The sequence below is a fragment of the Panthera leo genome, chromosome F3 (assembly GCF_018350215.1).
Source record: "Panthera leo isolate Ple1 chromosome F3, P.leo_Ple1_pat1.1, whole genome shotgun sequence".
NCBI classification, from domain to species: Eukaryota; Metazoa; Chordata; class Mammalia; order Carnivora; family Felidae; genus Panthera; species Panthera leo.
In genome coordinates, this window is record NC_056696.1 from 26,945,369 (window position 1) to 26,964,296 (window position 18,928).

The 18,928-nt window shown below is 46.7% G+C and overlaps 1 protein-coding gene across 1 annotated transcript in view; it reads right to left on the minus strand.

Annotated features, from left to right (window-relative positions):
- Positions 1 to 18,928, minus strand: part of CACNA1E (calcium voltage-gated channel subunit alpha1 E) — a 382,346-nt gene that overhangs the window by 267,131 nt on the left and 96,287 nt on the right. The window contains exons 3-4 of the mRNA XM_042925223.1: positions 14,692 to 14,797; positions 13,674 to 13,813 (exon numbers count right to left, since the gene is read on the minus strand). Coding sequence (XP_042781157.1) covers positions 13,674 to 13,813; positions 14,692 to 14,797 — 246 coding nt within the window. The remainder of the gene's footprint in view (positions 1 to 13,673; positions 13,814 to 14,691; positions 14,798 to 18,928) is intronic.

Sequence of the window (18,928 nt, forward strand, 5' to 3'; positions counted from 1 at the left end):
TCCATATACATATTCTACTCCAACCAGACAGTTCCATTCATGAGTGAGAGCACTGTGTCTAACTTCTACTTCTACTTCCCCCATCACACCTACTCCAGACTAAATACCAGAAATCTATAAGCTTGACTAAAAGCAGGCTTTAGCTTCAGGCAAGTAACATACAACCAGAGACAAGAGTACCAGGCATACACTGGCCCTCTCAGGGCCTCAACCCCTTCATCTGTAACAATGGATCAGACTGGATCAGCTCATATCTTTCAAGTGTGAGACTCTCTTTTTTAATGTCAAAAATCCAAGACCTACTTTGCCCCCTGGAGGAGTTATTTCATTAATACAGCCCCCTAACAATTTTGTTAAACAGATGTCATTATCCACCTCCTTTTTTATAGAGATCCTCTATATAATGTCCTGTAGACATTGAGGCTTACAAAAGCTGGGTCACTTGCCTACAACCACTGAGCTACTAAACAACAGAGCAGAAATTTGAATTCAGCTTTGGTTGTCCACAAAGCTCAAATTGATAACCACTATGCTATACTGACTAAACGGGAGGGAAAAAAACCACTACTTATTAACAATGCCTTTAAATATATTTATATTTTATAAATCACAATGGCACTTACACACTTTAGAAAAATGATACCGTGGTACATATCTGTGGGAGACATTGTTCAGAAAAAAGCCAATGCTGAGTGTGGCCATGGATCTGCACGCCCACTGCAATAATCCCAGAGGTCTCCAGAGTCCCATAGCCCACAGACAGAAAACCACTGGAATAGCTAGCTGACACATTACATACATTGCTTCTTTAACTTTCTATCTGTGGTTCTAAAATCTGAATTTCTGGGTGACTTCTTAGTGTGTAGCTTCAGCCTGGCTTCCAGTCAGGCACAGCTCAGGGGAGTTAAAGTCAAGGAAGTTCCTTCTTTATTTGTAGTAGTATCTGATCAAACCTTTGAGTCATCCTATTAGAAATAGGGGGGATCCACCCCAAACTTGAAGTTGTTTGTTGGAGAAGAGGAGCTGGATGTCAAATTCACTTTAATAGAACTTTACGAAGGAGCCAGTTTCTGGGGTGGATGGGTAGCTCAGTCCATTGAGTATCCAACTTCAGCTCAGCTCATCATCTCATGGTTCGTGAGTTCGAGCTCCACATTGGGCTCACTGCTATCAGCAGAGAGCCTGCTTTGGATCCTCTGTCCCCCCCTCTCTCTGCCTCTAACTCTCTCTCTCAAAATTGAATAAACATTTAAAAACATGAGTCAGTGAGAACTGTCATCATACATACACACACATCTCACACACACACACACACACACACACACAACCACCCTCCATGGCACCTGCCTCCACCTTACCCAGTCTTTTATTTTGAATGAGGGCGAAAAATGAAAACAGAGAAGAGGTAGGGAGAGTCAGGAGAGGACAAGGGAAGAGCAGGGAGGAGGAAGCCAGAACATTAAGGAGCTGGCTGCACTCATCTGAAGAGGGGATGTGGAATTCAAGTAGTCATTGGGAAAGACTGGAGGAGGCAGTAAGCACCTCCCCATCTCCAGCACCAGAGCCTAGATGTGAAGCATCCATCTGGGTGACCTGTCTCTCTATAACAAAGGATATAACACTTACCCAGAAAGGGAACCAGGAGGAGGCCTGTATTTCCCTTTTCCAAATGAGGAGTGAGTAGAGAATAAACAAGAGAGCACTGTGAACTCTCACCAGATGGGGCCCCTAAACCACAAAGGGTTATGTTTATGGTGGTTATTAACCAGAGTTCAATTAGGATCCAGATCCAGCATCATGATGTGTCACAGGCTATGAAAGCAGGAAAAAGAGAAACATCCCATAAACAAGCATGTGGGTTGGCTTGATCTTTTGACTATTGTTCTATCAGAAAAATAAAAGTCGTAATAATCATATAGCAATGTTCTCAGCAAAGCGTTTTTAAAATAATCTCTCTGCTGAATATCAAAAATAAAAGCCCACACACTCATCAATTCTTACCCATTATTTGAATCAGTAGGAGATGCTCAGACTGTGAACCCGGGAGGCAAGACTATGTCTCTGCTCTGGGCAGGGTTAACAGATCTTTAGCATATAATGGGCTACATTATAAGGTCTACAGACTGGGTTTTGGTACAACTCCAATAGGTTAAACAAAATTATAGTTGAGGGCCAGTGTTGGAAGGAGGAGGCAAGATAGAAGAGGGGGACTCTTTGAGGACACTAATTCTATGTACCTAATTTTGAGCAGACACAAAACCAATCAGGGAAGTTGTTCTGTCTTCTCGGCAAGCATTACTCCATCTCCATTCATTTACTGTAAACCTGTCCACTTCCCTGCTTCAAACCATGCAGTGGCCCCCCATGGAACAACCCTGGTGATGCCAACAAGGCACTGGATGAATGATGTGGCCCCTCTCCCACTCCCCAGCCACCCTTGCTTACCATCACCCCAGTCACTATACAACAAGACCGTTGGCCTTCTGTCTGTTTCCCAGACCTGCCATGCCCTCTCCCACCCACGCTACCCTCTGCCTATATTCTCCTCATCCTGGCCCCTTCCCTCTTTTCTTCTTTTTCCAGCCAAATGCTACTCAGTCTCCAGGTGGCCACATCAACAGCAACTTCTTGAGCATTCTCTCTCAGATGAGGTTAGGTTCTCAATTTAACCACCCTCCCAGGCCCCTAAAATTTCTCCTTTGCAGCACTTTAGACACCATTAAAGTTAAGCATATTTAGTGTCTGTCTTCTCTGCTAGGCAGCAAGCTCTAAGATAATAGAAATGACATCTCCATCTGTGGTCATATCCCTCATAGCCAGCACAATGTCTGGAACATGGAAGGTGCTCAACTAATACTGGCTGCCTTCACCCTTCCTTCTTCCCTGTCTTCTACTGACCCCTCCGGTGTCTTCCCCACCCCGTAATTCAGAGTTTCAGATGTGGGTACTAGGCATGCTCAGCCCTGAGTGGCCCAGGCTGGGAGAGACATCATCCTAGTCATCCCCTCCACCCACCAGATTTTTTACTCAGACTCAACAGCAAAGACTCACTAGACCAGTCCATTTTAGTTTCAGCCTCCCCATGGCCAGTCATGTGGCCTTGGGCTAAGGAACAACTCCCTAAGACCAGCTTTACCCCCTAAGGTAAGACCAGCTTGGCTCCATAGGGGTGGGAGAAGGAGGTAAGATGCAGGGGACTCCCATAGTGACATAAGTCATGAGACTTCAATGCAAATGCCATCTCAAGCGTGAAGCAGCCACACCTGTCATTCAACCTCCCAGTCCCAGTCCCAGAGTGAGAGGCCAGGGAGAAGAGCCATGGCCTTGAGCTCCTCTCCTAACCACTGTGTCACCAAGGGCCAGGCTCCTGACAGAAGAGTGGCAGCCGAGACAGAAGGAAATGAAAGACAAGGGTGGGAGGATGTAGGAGCTCAGACTTTCCTGTCAGCTCTCCTCGGCGATAACTAGAGTTCTCCAATGGGACATTCCTCCTGAAGGAAGAGGGGTAATCTCTTCAGCCTTTCTTTGTAACAATCAGACCCCTCTGATGTGTGTGTGTCTGTGCAAAGTAGGAAGGAGTATGGAGGACCTGAAGTCAAAGCCAAGAAAAATAAAAAAAAAGGGGGAGGGGATCTGGGTAATATAATGTTTTCACTATTGATAAGATTTAAAATAAAGGGCTTTGTTTCAGCTTTTACTCTGGGAATTTCTTTGTTGCTGTTGATAATAACTGTAGAAGGATTTGACTACTGTTGTTTTTTTTTTTTATGTTTATTTATTTTTGAGAGACAGAGACAGAATGCAAGCCGGGGAGGGGCAGAGAGAGAGGGTGACACAGAATCCGAAGCAGGCTCCAGGCTCCAAGCTGTCAGCACAGAGCCCAATGGAGGGCTCAAATTCACGAACCATTCGATCATGACCTGAGCTGAAGTCAGAGGCTTAGCCAGCTGAGTCACCCAGGCACCCCAGGATTTGACTAGTTCTGATGCAATTAGATACACTACTAACAGGAAGTAAGAGATACAGTGTGTTCAAGTTGTGGTAAACTTCTTTCTTGAAACAAAATGACAACTAATGGAAATTTGTTAATTAGCCACAGTTTTGGAAACTGCAATAGATTAGTGAAACTGGTCTCTGTGGCTGCAAGTTATATGGAGATAAATGACTATTCTGAATGAGCTCAACAGAACCATAGTATTTTGAATGCTTTCCTTGTTTACACACCTTTTTTTTTTAAAGGTCCAAAAGGTACTTCATGTGTATTTAAACATTTATCTTCATAATATCACTGTCCTGGGGGGAGGTATTACCACTCACTGATTTGGTATTTCACTTCTTTACCTTCCAAAACATTATGCTAAGGCAGCTGTGCATACAGTGGATACAGCACGGGCTTTGGAATTGTTGCTAATAGAATTAAAATAGCATTCCTCCCCTTAGTAAATATCTGGCATGAGCATGTGACTTAGCCTCTTTGAGTTTTGGTTTCCTCACCTGCAAAATGGAGATGGAATCTGCCTTGCTTTGTTTCTATATTTAAAATGATCTGTGCAAGGGCTGAGCTGGTATGTGAAGGCTTTCCCATTTAAAATAGGACAACGTTGGGGCGCCTGGGTGGCTCAGTCGGTTGAGCGACCGACTTCAGCTCAGGTCATGATCTCACGGTCCGTGAGTTCGAGCCCCGCGTCAGGCTCTGTGCTGCCAGCTCAGAGCCTGAAGCCTGCTTCTGATTCTGTGTCTCCCTCTCTCTCTGACCCTCCCCTACTCACGCTCTGTCTCTCTCTGCCTCAGAAATAAATAAACATTAAAAAATTTAAAATAAAATAGGACAACGTAAGCTCCTGGTAAAATGGGAGCCATCACCATCAGCATCAGCATCATCATTACATTATTGTGCTTGTCACCAGAGGTGGTGAAGAAGCTAGGCCAGGTGTTGTCTTCACTCCGTAAAGGAAACGGAAGCTAAGATCATCTACGTTATCACCCGGCATCACGGAGAGAACACATATTACAGTCAGGACCAGAACGCAGGATACCCGAATAATTTAATCCACTAGATTAAACTGTTTTCATATAAATTCACATATATATTCCAGCTACCTAATAAAAAATCATATTTGTTTCCTAACCCCCAGCTTGATGGCCTGAGTGCGATCAAGCAACAGCAGCTTCTCACTGTCAGCGACAGCGAAGCTTAACCAGAACCACACCCCAGATCTGGAGTTCGCAAACCAGCAGCCGGGCCCCCGCTCACCACATTCCAGCTACAAGACCCTCCACAAGTTGCTTAGCCACCACCGGGTCTCAGTTTTTTTCTTCTGTGACAAACAGTAAATAAGGGAAAGCTGGATGAATTGAGCATCCTCGTAAACCTAAAGTTCAGTGATTAAGTCTTAGTGACCGTAGACTTGACTTTCCTTTATATGTTCTCTTTAAGACCAGTACACCCCCTTTTTCCTTTCAACATCTGCACTGCTCCACCTCACCCCTTCCTGTTGGCAACCACTCTGCACTCATCACATCTGCTATTTCCTGACTTCAGTGAAACATACATTAAACCGTGCTGTTGAATTTCACATTTCACACTGACGCATTTGTACTTAACTGTGGACTATATTTACAACATAGACACCAGTGCACAGATCTCTGCCCAAGTGAGGAGACATGTATCATCCACAAGATGGAAATGTAAACACTCCCTTTAATTCTCAACTCTACCTTGTAAATCTATAGAATGAACATTTATGCCATATCCATCTCTGCTTTGCAAACATGCCTCGGAATTTTCACCCCTGCCACCCTCTTCCACACACACTCATGCACATAACTAAGAGCGTTCGCATTTCAGTGCCTTGGTCTGACTTAGAAAGCAACTTGCCATAATTGTTTTCCTTACGCAACTCTAAGTGGATGTAAATCCAGAAAAATAGCCCGAAACCAATCTCCCTGTGGATTCTGAAGGCTCTTCTAGTCCCTTTCCCACCTCCTCCTTATTGACACGGAGGCCAATACAGGCCTCAGTTCTTTCCAGTTTGAGCTTCTGTCACTCAGTGGGGGAGGCAAGAAGCAGTCTTTCAGGAAAGAGAAACCGTGCCAATATCAGTGGTTTACTCCCAGAACAAAGTAGCTACTCAATAAATATCTGCTGAGTGAATCAATGATGGCTCTCAAGATAGAAAAAAGACAGAGTTCATACATGAGAACAAAATTACCCACCACCCCAGGAGGAATCCCAACTCAACTGCTTGTCAACTACCAACTGGGATTCTCATTCGGGGCCTCCCTGGAGGAACTGGGCTTGTCATCAGCGCAGAGCTGAGAAGAGCCCTCTAAGCTCCACTTTTTGCCTTCTGGCCCCCTCTGCCCCCAACCAAAACTCCTAATTCTAACTCCGGGGTTCCCACCATTCATCTGGAGGAGAATGCATTAGAAAAACACACTAAGGTCCTGATGAAAGGAGGTGCGGCAAGCAGAGCTGTGTCCCCCCTGGTGCGGAGCTAGACGTGACAACGGAGCCCGTGAGGAGGTGGAGGTCTTCGGGTGAGCAGCCACCAACTGCGCCGGGAGCAAGACGTCGAGAAGCAGTTCAGCAGAGCACCCCGCCACCAGCATTAAAGCACCGGAGACCTCGGCCCCTTCTCCTGACTCGGCTCCTCCGAAGCCGAGCCCCGCACCTCACTCAGCCTGCTGCCCCATCTCCAGAATGATAAGCTCCAGTGCCCCCTCCCTCCAGCCAGCCCTTGCTTGCTCCCCACCTCCCTGCTTCGCCCACTCAGAGCAGAGAGGATGAGTACAAGACAGGTCTGTAAAATCCTGCCAGGCTCACTGGCAGGAAGATGCTATATAAATACCAAGTGTTATCGTCCTATTACCACAGAGATTTAAATTGGGCTGGGGGCCCCGGGACTGCGTTCACAATACCTCCTCCACATTCGCAGCACCGGAGAGACAGTGCTCCAATGGGAAAACTGTGCTTTCCTCGATCTTTAGCTGCTCGGGAAACTCGTGTATTAGGGCGGCCTTCTCACAGAAACCCTCTAAAAATACTTATCAATGTATATTTAGCTCCAGATACCATCCTCCTGCCAACAGGCTTCAGGCTGAACCGCTGTGCGTGTGCCACTGGAAAGAAACTGGGGACATGCACTGACAGCCCCCAGCATTTCTTCTGCTGCATTTCCTCAGGCTTTTCTCTCCCCTGTTCCCTCTTCTTTTGTCTTTCCTCTCTCTGCTTGGTTATGCAAGTCCTCCCCAAACTACAGCTAAAGACTCGGCAAAGGCTCCCTTCCCCTCTTCATGCCCCTTCCTGGGAGTGGACTGAGTCCAGGAGAAAAAAGACCTGTGCGGCATCCAGAACAGAGCTAGAATGAGTCATCCCAGCCCTGCTCAAAGCCTTCAGCGGTTCCCCACTGCCCTCCGGCTAACGAACAAGCTCCAGAGCACGGCCGGCCCTGGCCCCTGCTGACCTTTGCGGGCTCAGCTCTCAGACTCTGCCAGCCAACTCCCCAGAGCTGTCATGCCTGCTCTCACTCTCTCACCTTCAAGGATTTGGACATGGTATTCTTTCCCCAGAAAAGAAAGCTCTTCTCTTTCCTCGTCTAAGCCCCACCTGCCCATCTTCAATCCCAATTTAAATGTGTCTTTCCCAAACCACCCCCCTGCAAGAGCTAGGGTGGGTGCCCTTCTTCTGGGTTTTCATGACATGTGGTTCCCAGTAGGGGACGCTCAACCCCATCCCACCCACACTCCGTACAGGGCCTGGCACATTGTGGGTACTCAGCCATGTCTCTTGAAGGAAGACAGTAGGGTAGGGACAGGTGATCACTCAGGTCCTGGAATGAGGGCCTTTGTAGAAAAAAGGAGAAAAGCCCCAGGCTCCGATACACCTGCCCATAATCCAGAGTCTGCACACATGTACTCACAGTTAAGGGAATAGTCATAACAGGTCATCTCCCACAGCAAGGCTGGCCACGCTGACGGCATGGCATATTCTGAGCAGTAACATACATACATACAAACGTGTGTGTGTGTGTGTGTGTGTGTGTGTGTGTGTGTGTGTATTACAGTCTTTGGCATATAGCTTAACAAATGCCAGCTTTCTCTCTATAGCAAATGTCAGGTGATCCGATACTGCTGCTTCCTCCTTACCACCCCCCTATAGTCAGTTCTGGAAGGCTGTGTCTTCAATATTCAGCCCTGGCCCTGCCCCCACCCCCATCACCCAGGGAGCAATCCCCAGAAGGTAACCCTGAGAACCCTGTAAATAGGCCCAAGTGACTAAAATCCCCATACTTCTTAATAACCTACAGATTGAGTTCCCAGTTTTCTTTTCTCTAACAGAGTGATCAGAATGTGAGCAAGCTCGCAGGAGTCGAGAGAGAGAAAAAGAGAGAGAGAGACAGAGAGAGAGAGAGAGAGAGAGAGAGAGAGATGCTGTAGACCTAGGGGAAGAACTGAGAATAGACAATCATTCCCTACTTTTAGTCCCAGGCTTCCCTCAGCACTCTCTTTTGTATCCCATAGGTGACAAGAGAATCTGAGATGAAGCCAGTGATTTGACTCAATTAGCATTTACTAAGTACCTACTACAATCCAGGCACTGGGGCGACAGACATGAACAGGGTTGAAAGGCAGTCCTCGCCTTCACTTCCCTGTTCTTAGCCAGGGTTTAGGAGCATCTTTGAGTGTTCTGTCCCCTCTATAATTTGCCCATATTGCTGGTATTCTGATTTATTACAAAAACCAATATACAATAATGACTTCAAATAATTTAAAATCCTCCGGGTGGCCTAACAAATGTCTAGTAACAACATGTCCCGAATTGTTACCAATACAAGAGATCCCAAGTTATGTAAGGTAATAGTTTGTTAAAGGAATGGCAAATTCCACTGTCTTTTAGAAGAAATGAGAATACATTAACTTTGGTGTTCCTTAGTTACAACATTTGCTTGCGTATTCAACAATACGAGTCTGTTTAATAAATGGATAAATGAATGAATGAATGAGTGAATGAATGAACAAGGCAATTAATGAACTGATGATTCAGTTTTTGTACACTAAACCCACAGGAGTTAAGTAACATGCCTTCTTAACCACAGAGCTGGGGGTTTTATTACAAGCCCACAGAGAGAAGTCCTAGGATGGACAGATGGGACTCTGGTCCTCCTCAAGTCACACGTGAAGCCCTACCTCTGGGTCGGGGACATCTGCCAAATTATGCCCCTCTCTGCCCAGCCCACACTACTTCAGTGGAACTGAAGGAACACGCAATCATGCCGCTGTAGAACCACGGAGGCTGTGAGGTTGGGTGGTGGCTGATGGTGTGAGAAAACGAGTGCTGAAGAAGGAACGTGGTGTGAGAAGATGTGGGCTCAAGTCTTGGATCAAATACCTCCCAGTACATCACCTACCCTCTCTGAACCTCAGTTTCTCCATCTAAAATGAGGAGAACAAGATCTCATTTGGCGGACTGTGAGGATTAGACGAAGAATGCACATATATATACTTTCTAAACCATGAACTCTCTCAATTGACAGACCTAAGAATACAGAAGGTTAGAAGGTCAGAGGACAGGCAAAATGTAGTGGCTCAGGTCATCAGCTACCCATTCCTTGGCAAAGGTCAGTGACAGAAGGTCTTTCACTGACCCAGCTGTCTGGCACCTCGGCACCCCCTTCCTTGCTCCCTCCCCTCTAGTCACACACTGAGAGCTGAGAAGTTGTGCAGCCTCAGCCTGAGGTGCTGTGTCATGCTCCAGCACTTGTCATCCCCCCTGTATACAGGAGGAGAATGAGAGGTGACACCTGGAGCTGAGGTGGGAAGCAGGAGCTGCCTTCAGGGACTACTACAGAAGCGGACGTCAAGAAGTGCGGAGAGGGAGCTGTGCCAGGCAAAGCACCGGCCTGGGTCAAAAGGCACAGTTCCAACTCCTGGATCTGCCATCGAGAAGCAGCTGATCTTACACTGAGCACTTACCCTGCATGCTAGACAATTCACATCTAAAGCCTGATCTGCCTGCCTCCCTGGGTTGGCATTATAACAACTGGTATTTATTGGTATTTCACTGCTTCTAAGACCCTAACAGTTGTAAGATGCCCCATGATTTCCTTCTTAGTGAAGAAAGAAAGAAAAATGCTGTCGATGAAACTATATGATGTCATTATCGTAAGAGATAAGCTGATGTTGAAGATGCTCCAGCTTGAGAAATGTGCATTGCAGAAGCCATGCAATGTGGTACATGAGGGCGCTGTGTGAGCGTAAGACTAAATCTGATGATCCATCCCTGTGGGATAGAACCACAACCCTCAGCACCCTCAGCACAAATCTCAAGAGTGTCAAGCCCCTCCCATGGAGCACATTCACATGCCAATTAAAGGGAGAAGGAAATCAGTAGGTGTAGAAAGAAGATGGACAGTCTTATTGGTTCAGATGGACAGCAGTGGCCTTTTGGCAAAGTCTGAAGAGCCGCTAAGAATGGGATATTGGAGGGCTGAGTAGGGAAAGAACAAAGAGGACAAGTAACTTGGCTTAGAGTTCACCACCTGTGCCCACTCATGTGCACCCCCACACATGCAGGAGAGGACACAGAGGTCCTTCCTGGCCATGTTACAACAGAAGGACCCCGCTGACTCCTACAGATCTGTTCCTCAGGCCACATGGCAACCCTAACGGGAAGGCAGTGCTTACAGCTTCCATCAGTCTCAGTCTTCTCTCCTCCTGTCAGAGTCCACTCCTCCTCCTTCCCACACATTCTCGCTCCCAGACCCCACACCAGAATGGTGGATTCTCCTTTAGAAGCACTTCAACCTGTCACAATGCCTCTTAAAATGTGACAGCCGAAAGATGTACATTGGAGCACTTCTAATAATTAATCACAATAGCCCAAACCAGAAAGCAATCTAGGTGTCAAATAATTGTAAAAACGGAGAAATGCACATCTTCTATGTATATCCATTTAATAAATTGCTTTTTTACCAAAATATGGAGTAACATGTACTATGCCCATACTATGTTCAGAAAAGGCAGCAAAATTACAAACACTGAAAAGCTTCCTTAGCTTTAAAAGGGTTGGAAGGAAACACCACAAAACAATAAGAACTTTTCTTAATCCGTGAACTGCTTTTTTCTTTTGACTTTCCAGTATTTTACCTATTTTCTTTAATGGACACTTAATAGCTTAAAATAAAAATAAATGGACTAGATGAGAAATTTCAAATGGCCTCTGAATATAAAATTCAGCAGGACCAAGAATTCACACAATCCTAACATATAATACACATGCGTAATAGTATTTTTCTTCCAGACAGAATCACATTTCTAAATGACTCAGATTCTCTTTTATACCTTTCACTATATAGTATGTATTACTTATTTTAGGGACATTAAAAATATCGCCAAGCTATTATCAAAAAGTCAAAAGATAACAAGCATTGCTGAAGATGTGGAAAAAAGGCAGCCCCTGTGCACTGCGAGTGGGAATACAAATTGGTACAGCCACGATAGAAAACAGTACAGAGGTTCCTCAAAAAATTAAAAATAGAAATACCATGAATGCAGCAATCCCACTTCTGAGTATATATCCAAAGGAAATAAAATCACTATCTTGAAGAGATACTTACACCCCCACATTCATTGCAGCATTATTCACAATAGCCAAGATATGACAACATCCTAAATGTCCACTGATGGATGAATGGATAAAGAAATACACACGTGTGCGTGCGCGTGCGTGCACAGACACACACACGCGCGCGCACACACACACACACACACACGCACAATGGAATGTTATGTAGCCTCAAAAAAAAAAAAAAGGAAGTAAGGAAACCCTGCCATTTGTAATGACATAGATAAACCTGGAGGGCATTATGCTAAGTGAAATAATTTAAGTACTAAAAAGAAAGATACATAGTGCATGATTTCACTTACATGTAGAGTCTTAAAGAAAAAATCAGACTCACAGTAACAGAGAAATGAATGGTGGTTACTAGGTATTGGGGGTGAGGGAGACATTGGTCAAAGAGTACAAACTGTCATCTATTGATGAGTAAGTCCTGGAGACCCAATGTGCATCATGGTGACTATAGTTGATAATAATGTATTATACACCTGAATCTGCTGAGAGAGTAGAACTCAAGTACTCTCAACACACACACAAATCAGGTAACTATGAGAGATGATGGAGATGTTAATTAGCCTGATTGTGGTAATTATTGTGCAATGTATATCAAAACATCACATTGCACACCTTAAATACACACAATTTTTGTCAATCATACCTCAATAAAGCTGAAAAAAATAAAACATAAAACACATTGCCCAGGTGTGCTGCATCGTCTATGACCATGCACTTCTGAAACACTATGTACAAATTATCTTTATACACTAAATCATACTTAAAATTCAGTAGAAGTTTCTTTTAGAAGAGTAACCTTCAGAAAATCCTTTTGTAAGGCAACAGATGTTTTTAAACATCGTTGTCATTGTCTCTACCTATTTATCTGTTCCCTAGATTGAGGGGTTGGCTGCTTATGAGCTCCATTCGAACATTCCAGTCCTTTACACCTTTGACTTTTTTCTCTTTCTCATGCTCACAATTGGTGTGAAGGTTAAAAGTATAAGTGTTATGTCTATTCCACAAGACAATGAGTAGACGTGAACATTCTCAAGCTCTTGTTCTCCTCAGACTTTATTGACTTCCACTCCTCTGTTCTGTGGAAAATAATTTCCTCTTTGCTCCCCCTCCTTTTGGTCAATCATAATGGTGGCTCCTAGTGCCCCCCTCCTCACTTTTCTACTACATTCTCTTCTTTCCCACACAGATTTGAGCTACTGTCTGACAAGCATCTGGGTGTGGTGATTTCCACACCCCTTGCTGTCATACCCACACAGGACATGGGCACCCCCATCAGGCCTGGACCACTTCCCTTTCATACAGGAACCGAAAACCACCTGACACAAAGCCCAGTGAGACATACCTATTATCACCAGTCCTAAGGTCCATCACGTATGCTGCTGACGGTGCTGGACAGGCCCCAATAGAGGTATACTATACTCATTTTCAAAAAAACGATGTATCAAGTATTCAAATAAATCTGCCAATAAATACATGCTGCCTATGACAGTGCATGTGCAACAATTTAGTACTGCGTATCAAACATTTTAATGTGATTCAATTTTATACCTCCTCACGTTAATAAATCTGCAAATCATAAAAAATTCTGTTTTCAGGACACAAGTCTCAATTCTCAGTTAAGTAAATATCCTTGGGGTTCTTCTCCAATGTTCAAAGAAAAACTGCACTTTGGGCCCAGCTTTTGGGGGTGCCCCTCAGGCTATGGCAAGCTGCTTGCTTTAGTAAAAGACTCACTGGGATACATGTGTCCAGCACTAGCCAAGCACAGAATGGAAAACCGGAAGCAGTAGCAGCCATACCTTGGTTCTATAACCTCTGTAGAATACCACATGCATCTCCGCAGAGTACCCATACTCCCCTGCAGGTGGGTTACCTATGGTCTAGCCCCATGGGGAATCTTGTCCTTGAACTTTTTTCCTCTGTCCCTATTCCATGGGCTGCTGCCTTCCCACACTTGAGTTCCTTGCACCAGCCACTTCATGACAACATAGGTGCATCTTCACACCCAAAAAAAAAAAAAGACAGGAAGAAGACTCACCCACTGAGGACCACGATGAAATCCATGACATTCCAGCCATTGCGGAGGTACGAGCCCTTATGGAAGATGAACCCCAGGGCCACAATTTTGATACCAGCTTCAAAGCAAAAGATCCCAATGAAATATGGTTCTGTCTTCTCCTGTGGGATGAGGAGCAGAGGTGCCGGTAAGGCAGGGAATATACTTCATCAGATTCAGACAAAGGCACATCCTGGCCACCCCCTCCACTCTGGCCAGTCCTGTCTCCTACAGGACGGCTGGACATCTGCCCTGGGCCAGCCCCATGTACAGGTGGGAAGGACTTAGGGAGTGCACAGGAGCAAGGGAAGGCTCAGGAAAGCCAGCTGCAGAAATGGATGGATGTAGGGGTAACACCAAGGCCAGGCTTCTTCCCAGGGGCATAACTGATGCTTCTAGCTTTGCCTTGAAGGGGGTGGCTTTTCCATCGCTGATCTTCACTTACATTGGAAGCTCAAGGGTTCTCATCTGCTAGTAATCAGGCTGGAGCCACTTATCCACACATTTGGAGTTTAAGCAATTAATTTGCCCTCTCTAGGGGGAATACATCAGACATATGAATCATTGCTTTAAGGTGAATATGGACATAAGATCTAGGAAGTTCACCACCGTGAACGCACATAGGCTTTGAGATCCCTCAGCTTCTCTTCTCTACCCTCCCTTCTCCCTCTCACTTCAAAAGTCCCTTAGAAAGGGGAGCGAACCTAATGGCCCTTGTGCCCCCCCCTTCCATCTTGTCTGGCTTCCATGCAGTGTATACACAAGTGTTTGTGATGCCCTGAGAATTTCCTGGGAGCAGGAGTTATAAAGGTCAGTCCTCTCGTCCTTATACAGCCCAATGGGATCTGTCACGAGCTTGTCCCTCGGCAAAGAACAAACTCCTCACAGAACTGTAGGTTCACAGAACTGTAGGTGGGAGGGGGCCAGGAGATGAAGCAAAGGAGAAGAAACCAGGGAAGGGAAGGACAGGGGGAAAGACAAGAAGGAAGGAGGCACATACCAGTCTGCGGGACATTGGGGTCTTGTCATCCTCAGGAAGATGCTGTTCCAGGGCCAAGACAATGCAGTTGGCAATGATGGTGGCCAAAATCATGTACTCAAACGGCGTAGGAAAGGTGAAGTTAAGGAACAGATTCACCAAAGAGACAGGGATGCAGCCTCCAAGACGGCTGTGCACATAAATACACAAAATTCGTCAAAATCCATGTTATGTCTGCACAGTCTGCAAGATCTAGATCAGCAAACAGGCAGGCAAGGCAGTGGATGGTCCTTAGCATGGGAACCCATAACCATTTCTGAGTGGGCTCTAAACACAAAGCATCTTGTCCAAGAAAAGGAAGAATGTAGCCAATAAATAATACAGTTAGACATACGGTTGATACTTCAGATACTTCGTGAATTCAATGACATATCCGGGAATTAAACAGGGCTGAAAATGGAAACAGAAAGAAGGGAAGAAGAAACACTGATGTTGTGGCAGGCTGTTCTTCCCAGGCTTCAAACCACCGCACTGTACGATGATGCTTCAGCAAGGATCCAGCTGTGGCTGTCCGTTGCTGCCTCTGGGCATCACGTCTGGGGTCTCCTCCTCTAGAACCTCTGCTCAACTGAGTGGAAGAGCCCTTGGAAGAAGAACAATTCTCTCCATGTGAGCTCTCTTCTATTTCAATATCCAATCCAGAAAAATATTTAATGGGGTCAGGAGAAGCTTGCCTTGTCCCACCTTATTTTCTCCTAAGTTTCTACATGGATAGCAAACAGAGACACACATCATGAGTCTGAATCCAGGACAGTGAAGTCAAGGCATCTAAAAACCAAAGTACAAATGAATGGCTAATGGATTCAGGCTTTTTTGTGTTCCATTTTTCTGAAGACCGATGAGGGGGCTCCCTGGGCCTCTCTGAAAGACAGGACTATGATTCAAGAGCCTGCATCCTGCCTATCCTGAAGAAAGGTTGTGTCACAAGCCCTGGGAGAGTTAGAAGGAGGACTGTTACCAGAGAGAGAGGGAATCACCAGTTTCCGGAGTCAAGTGATTCTAAACATTGGATTTCATTCCATAACTGTTGTTGTAACAAACACAAGTGAGCTGTTGCCACTGGTCTTACCAAGCAACCTATGCTCTGGCAGATTCTAGCATCCAGGCAGGAAAAAAGAGTAGATCTGGCCAAGTGGGGACAAGGCAAGGGACCATGCTCCTTATCTCCCCACATATCCAGGCCTCCGGTGTAGCATGTAGGGCCTTGACCTTCCCTAGGGAGTACAAGTCATAAACATGCCCCAGATGCGTCCTCATCCCTGCCATGATATGTTAGTGCCCATCAGTGGTAGGTAGACATTCAGGGTGTCTGTGAGGAAGGGCAGGGCACAGGGCACCTACAGGCAGAGGTGCGTGTGCTGTGCGAGGAGCTGTGAGCTGCCCTGGTGCAGGAATGGGAGGCTGCAGTTGGTGAGGCAGCCAGCTGCATCTGAGCCTCCAGACATTTTCATCATACTCAGCAGTGTCCAGGGCCTTCTCCTCCCCAAGACTATGCACCCCTGAGTCACCGCCCACTCTTCTGCAGCTGGCCATCCTTCCTTCCCACACACCCCCAGTTCATCCAAGACCCGTACTCTAGGGACAGCTCTGCTGGCTTTGGCTGCTCTGTGGCTCTGCCCCCAGATCTGAAAACTGGATGGGCTCAGAGGACCTCAGAGCCAGCACCCTGCCTCCCACATGCCACTGTGTCTGTTTAACCCTCCCAGGCAGAGGGAAATCTAACCTCAGGGATCGTCCCTCAGCACACCCAGCCATTCCTCCTCATGTAGTCTCTCTGGGAACCAAAGTAGGCCCCTGAGAGCTAAACATGCCAGCAGACACACTCCACAGATGCCCGGCTAGCGTGCATGCCCACTTTCTTGGGACAAGCCCCACCCACAACCTACCTAGGGCCCCCAGTACCCACTGATCACAAAGGGGGTTCTCTTCACTCCCATCACGGGCTCTGGCCCAGAGCTCCAACCAAGTGTAGAGCGACCAGGGATCACACTGTCCAGAGACAGTGTGGGACCTGCTGTCCCATAAGCCCTCTGAAGAGGCTAGCTGGTCCTGGGCCACCCAAGATCCCCCAGAACCAAGTGGCAGAATGAAGATGGGAGTGCCAGGAAGTGGTTGCTGAGGCACCCAGGCCTTTTTCTGAGAACATGTCTACCAGTCACGGACACACGTCATGCCTACCAGTCACGACACACGTCAACAGAAGTTGAGGGCATTTAGGGCAGTGTTCCTAAAATGCAGCCCACGGGATACGAGCACTACAGGAACTTGCAATCACATCAATGAGGGAAAGCTGGAATTCAGGAAAGCGAGCAGGTGTCCTCCCAGCAGGACTTCCTGGAGCCTTTCGCACGACTGTACTATTGTAAACAGTGTGCACCGCCTCCCCCAAAGGGGGTGAGAATGGTACACAGCATTCCCCGACTCGCTCCACTGTATCATCCTTCTATCAGAACATCTCTCTTGGGAATGGTGTTGGCGGAACGTATTTGGGGAGCTCAGACACAAAGGGCATATCTCACTGCCGGTCCCCAGGTGTGAGGAGGAGGGCCGGTGCTCCGGCAGGAGTGACACTAGTGCCTCTGCCACCTCTCACCTCATCCTTGTTCCCAGCAAAACTGTTCACAAAGTGTGAGGCTCAGCTGCCCTTCACCATGGCCGGAAGTGCCCTGAGCAAGTTCACAAAAGCTGCCCAAAAGGTCCAAGGACCCCAGCAAGTGACCTGGGAAGCAGGGCTGGGGACCACGATGCTCTCACTCAAGCGGCCCACATCAGGAGCTCTCCTCGGTCTGCTTGGGTTCGAGGATTGCTTTCTGGGATTCGGGCTTCTTCCCCTGAAAACCTTAAAGTGATAACCACAGACTTAAAAGTTCATGAGCTCATAGTTGCTGACTTGCAGGCACAACAGGTCATGGCAGCTATGTGCCCCCAGGCCTCTCTACCCCACAATACTCGCTTGGACTGTCGCAGCCCCTCTGTGGCCCCCACTCCTTGTTCCCTGCTTCCACACCTGTGTTTCTCTAGCCAGATCACCTAAGCATACAACTCCCTGCAAGGACCTTTAAGCTCACCTAGTCCAGAATGCCCAGTGGCAGACATAGGAGGCTTCTGAGAAACACAGGAAGGTGTGGCCATCACACCCCAGAACGCCCCAGGGTGTTTAGGGCAGGAGAAAGGCTCTTGGCTCCAGGTGCTAAGGAACCAAACTTCCTGCGACTGGCCAGATATCTGGATGGCTGGGAATTCATGAGGTCTCAACTAATAGCACTGCCTAAAGCCCTGGAGGCTACAATCAAAGCAGGAAGGTTTGGTAATGCATTGCTTCTGAGAACACCCCACTGCCACGCCCTCCCCCATCCAAATCCTCTGCCTAGAGTCTGATGTCTAAGGACCATGCAGAGCAGCAATCCTTTGGCTTGAAATTTTGAAGGCCATCTGGGTGGCTCAGTCAGTTGAGCGTCTGACTTCGGCTCAGATCATGATCTCACAGTTCTAGGGTTTAAGCCCCACATTGGGCTCTGTGCTGACAGTGCAGAGCCTGCTTTGGATTCTCTGTCTCCCTGTCTCTCTGCCCCTCCCTGACGTGTAGCTTACACACACGTTCTCTCTCTCTCAACAATAAACATTAAAAAAAATTTTTAAAGAAAGAAATTTTGAAAACTATTTAAATGCATATATCCTCAGAAGTGATATCCCTTTGGGCGTTACAGATCATCTCAACCTCAGGATGAATTCATGTTTGGGGCAATTAAGAATCTGAGGTGAGATTTTGCTGCAGAAGAGGGGAGACTATGGGAATCCTGTGTATCTGTGGACTACATGACAGAAAGGATGGTGACTGGGAAATTTGGGGAGAGAAGAACAGGAGAGAACATCCAGTTCCATCTGAGGCCCAGTCACTCTCCCTTCCAGCTCTTTCCTTTCCCCCCTTCTGTCCCCCTCTTTCTGAAGAAAGCATGAAGAATGGGCACCTATATCTTGGTGCTTTTGCCTCCACCTGCAATGGTCTTTCTCCTCTTTTCTGGTCATATGTCAAGAGCAAGCTAAAATATCACCTTGTTTGTGAAGGTTTCTCTCTGTGCCCCACTACTCCTTTACACTGTATGACTTTATCATCTCTCCTCATAGTTTCCTTCCCCCAGAAACTGCACCTTGAAAGCAAGGACGTGCTCTTGTTTACCTCTCCACAGGGCAGTGCTTA